The 4,388-nt window shown below is 40.1% G+C and overlaps 1 protein-coding gene across 1 annotated transcript; it reads right to left on the bottom strand.

The window, feature by feature from the left end:
• Positions 1–2,580: 2,580 nt before the first annotated feature.
• Positions 2,581–4,179, bottom strand: LOC128984184 (jerky protein homolog-like). Its single transcript, XM_054403479.1, has one exon. The coding sequence runs from the start codon at positions 4,177–4,179 to the stop codon at positions 2,581–2,583; it is 1,599 nt and encodes a 532-aa protein (XP_054259454.1).
• Positions 4,180–4,388: the final 209 nt, after the last annotated feature.

The raw sequence follows: 4,388 nt of genomic DNA, 5'->3' as shown, positions 1-4,388 counted from the left end.
GGAGTAAGTTCCAATTCCTGGAACCCATTTGAGCCTTATCTGTGACACCTCAACAGGAACTCCTAGACCCTTTGTGCCATCAGAACTGCGACGTAGAGTTTTCGACCAGTTCCACAAGCTGAGTCATCCTGGAATACGTGCCACAACAAAACTTATCTGCGATCGTTTTGTCTGGCCTTCCTTTCGTAAGGATTGCCACAAATGGACTCAATCTTGCCTCTCATGCCAAAGATCTAAGACAACTAGACATGTTTCTACCCCTCTTGGTGATTTTCATACACCTACAGAACGTTTTTCCCATGTCCACATTGACCTAATTGTCCCACTTCCCCTATCAAAGTCTTCTAGGTACTGTCTAACTATCATAGATAGATTTACTCGTTGGCCTGAAATTTGTCCTATTGATCAAATAACTGCCGAATCTGTTACTCGAGCGTTTGTCTCTCCTTGGATAGCTCGATTTGGATGCCCACAAAAGTTGACATGTGATCGTGGATCCCAGTTCACATCGACTTTGTTTAAAGACCTAGCGCGACAGTTGGGCATAAAGCTCCAGTTCACTACCAGCTGGCATCCACAAGCCAACGGTATGATTGAAAGACTCAACCGCCAGTTGAAAGCCGCTATAATGGCTCACAGCAAATCAGACTGGACCGAAGTCCTCCCTTTGTCCTTCTCGAAATAAGATCTGCTTTCAAGGAGGACATCACTGCTTCATCAGCTGAACTGGTGTACGGAGAACCACTGCGTCTTCCGGGAGAGTTTTTCGTAGTACCTTCCCACGAGAGCAACGAGCCACAAGGGTTGGTATCAGGGCTGCGTAAGCATATGAATCGACTAAGACCTACACCCGCATCACGCCACATTAAACCAGGGTCGTTTGTGTTCAAGAACTTAACACTTGTGACTTTGTATTCCTCCGACAAGACAGCTTAAGAAAATCTTTACAGGCTCCATATTCTGGTCCTTACAACGTCATATGCCGTGACGAAAAGACAATTACCATCATTGTAAGAGGCCAAGAAACTAAGGTATCTTTGGACAGGGTAGCCAGCCTATATTGTAGCAGATGAAAATCCTATTCCTGAGCCGACGAAACGTTTGGACTCCACCTACGAAGTCTTATACAACTCGTTCTGGAAGACAAATCCGATCAAGGGTTACTTTTCAGAATGATGTATAGATTCCTTTTCTCCGTGGGGGGCTGGTGTAGCGTCAGCTGATGACGTCGTCATAGCAACCAATTATGATTTGATTTAGTCTGGTTTTTGTTTGTCTACAGGAATGTACACAAAAATTTAACTCTCTTATTAAACTACTTTTCTTTTACTTATTTGGTCGTATTTCATTTGATATACACAAACAACCACGACCAAAAGCTCATTACTAAATAGCTTATAGCAGAAGTCGATGATTAGTGGAACAGCTTGGTTCTAACCTGGATTATTATGTAATTGAAAAAAAAAAGAATTCTGTGACCATTTAACAAAACTACACAACTCCCACAGTTTGTGTGTGTGTGTGTGTTTGCTAAAGATAGAATGTTTGTTTGTTAAGTAAAGTACTTTATGAATGGTGTTTAGAGATGTCCAATAATTATACAGGGTGTTTGTGAACTCTCTCGAAAAAATTCACAGGATTATTCCTTGGGTTAATACATGAATATTTTACATTATAAACATGGGTCGCCGGAGCCTCGCTTTCCGTCTGTCTGTCTGTATGTGTTTTTTATAAATAACCTTATAACTCGAGTTTGAATCAAGGTACAAACTTTCAATTTGACACAATTGTGTATTTTGACGTGTTACACAAACAAGCGAAATTTCATTTCGTTGACTATAGCCGTTTCAAAATTGCGGCCATCTAAAATCTTTGACCTCAAATTACATGAAAACCACTAGAGTTACAAAAAAAAAAAAACAAGAATAACAAAATTTAGGAAATTTTATGCCAAATCAAATGACACCTAGATTTTAAAGATCGGACAACAAACAGCTGAGTTATACATTTTTAAAATAATTAATAATTTTTTTACTGGATTTTAATTGTTATAGTCTATTCTTTAAAATCATCTGATCCTTTCTAAATTGTCACAACAATGTAAGACAGCTGGTTTACCCTAACAACAACATTTAGTTTTTTTACTAGATGGTAAATGTATTAAGTGTCCTATTTTTACATTAAGTACAGTAGACTCCCTCTCGTTCGGCCATCTCGGGACCGAACCACCGGCCGAACTAAAAAATGGCCGAACTAACCGATGATATATAAAGAAGACTACTATTTTCTGCCGTAAATGGACTTACTGTACAGTATAAGGGATCTATACACTAAACTAAACCTAATTAATAAGACTAGGCTTAGGCTAAGTGTAGATTTTAAACTTACCCTCAGAAATGTTGGTATTGTTTATTGAAAACACGTACTGAACACTTGACACTGTACTGACATTATTAATTTATTTCACACACAATAAACATAAATAATGTAGGCCTAAATACAATAAAAAAGAATCCACACAACACTGAAATTTTACAGGAATGATGTTTAAACTACAGTACTGCACTGTAATGACAAAGTTTAAAAGAAATCAGTAATTTTTCGCTGTACCTTTTCTTCAGTTGATTTCTTTCTAGCATAGTCACGCCATTTTCTAAAAAGCATTAAGTCAACTGCTGTAGAACTCGTCTGCTGTTCGATGTAGGTTGTAGCCAGTTGCAGGGCTGCCATTCCCTCTGCGTGACTCATTTTACACTCGTCGTCCTCATCACGGTCGCCACCTTCTTCTTCTTCTCCTTCTTGGGTTTCTTGACGCTGTAAAACTGATTGAGCGATTTCTTCGTCGTTCAAAATTTCATTGTCCACCTCCTTTTCAACAGATACCCACTCCAAAACATCTTCAAGCTCAACATTTTCACTGTGAGGCAATTGCTGTAAATTATTTAGGATGTAAGCTTGGTCGTCTGCTTCACTTTCAAGGCTGTGCACATCAACAACATTGCCTTCACTTGCAACAACTTCTTCAACATTCGGCCATACCTTTCTCCACGACTTAACTAATGTTGAAGGTTGTACTTCGTCATAGGCCTTCGCTACCATGAAAATCACGTCCTTCATGTTGATTGTCTTTAAAACCTTGATGAGATCGGTGTTTTCGTCGCTATCCAGTTTGTACAAAACTTCTGAAAGAAGCTTTCGACGATACTTTCTCTTGAAACACTCTACTACCCCTTGGTCCATTGGCTGTTGGAGGCTTGTTACGTTGGGGGGCAGGTAGTACAGTTTTATTCCAGACTCGCCATCACATTCTAACTCATCCGGATGGGTAGGCGCATTGTCAAGAACAAGAAGTGCGTTTACAGGGAGTTTTAAACTCATCAAACGACTTTTTACTTTAGGCACGAACTCACTAATAAACCACTCTTTAAACAAATACGAGTCCATCCAAGCAGACTTCTGAGCCCGGTAGTACACTGGTAGTTTTGATACGTCCAAGTTTTTGAATGCTCTCGGTTTTGCTGATTTTCCGATTACAAAAAGGGGCAATTTATGCGTACCTGAAGCATTGGAGCAAAGTGCCACTGTGATCCTATCTTTACTGACCTTAAACCCAGGGGCAGACATTTCTGTTGCTGCAGCAAATGTTTTCCGTGGCAAGAGTTTATAGTACAGCCCTGTTTCATCGATATTATAAACCTGTTCCGGGCTTAGGTTATTCTCAGCAATAATTTGCTCAAATTTCTTTGTAAACTCAGCTGCACCAGCAGGGTCTGCCGACAGCTTTTCGCCACACACCCCAAGAAAATGTACCCCGTGTCTTTTTTTCCAACGGGAAAGCCATCCCTCACTTGCGACAAATTCCCCCTCCTCACCAAGTTTCCCATGTAAGATAACCGCCTTCTCCTTTAAGATAGGGCCACTGATCGGCGTTCCCCTTCTTCGTTCCTGCATAAACCACACCCAAAGAGCATCGTTCACCAATTCATTTTTAGGTTTTTTTAAAGTGCAACGTGATGAAAGAGCTTTTTCCGATTCAATCTGCGTACAAAAATCCTCGATCGATTTTCGGTTTCGACGCCAGTCATTCACGGTGCTTTTACCAACCCCCAAATCTGTACAAATACTTTGGACCGATTCACCTTTGTCTATTCTCTCTAGAGCTTGCAACCGCTGTTGCATTGTCACAAATGTACGTTTTCGTTTAGCACTCATAATAATGTAAAGTACGTACAGTCACTTATAAGTTAAAGTTCAGTTAACAAAACACAATTAAATCAGTTCACTAAGTCACAACAACTAATGTACACACACGAACGTCCGGTACTGTACTGAACAGTGAACACGTGTGCAGTGAACTAGAGCTAAAACGGAAGTCAGATTCTTATCTG

The sequence above is a fragment of the Macrosteles quadrilineatus genome, unplaced genomic scaffold (genome assembly GCF_028750875.1).
Source record: "Macrosteles quadrilineatus isolate MER2022 unplaced genomic scaffold, UCM_ALF_1.0 Scaffold_2__2_contigs__length_208266976, whole genome shotgun sequence".
Classification (NCBI taxonomy): domain Eukaryota; kingdom Metazoa; phylum Arthropoda; class Insecta; order Hemiptera; family Cicadellidae; genus Macrosteles; species Macrosteles quadrilineatus.
Note: the sequence above shows the minus strand (reverse complement) of the source record. Positions and strands in the feature narration are given on the sequence as shown.

Bases quoted from the DNA above. Each gene is read 5' to 3' on its own strand.
- LOC128984184 (XM_054403479.1), bottom strand. From the start codon at position 4,179: ATGCAACAGCGGTTGCAAGCTCTAGAGAGAATAGACAAAGGTGAATCG.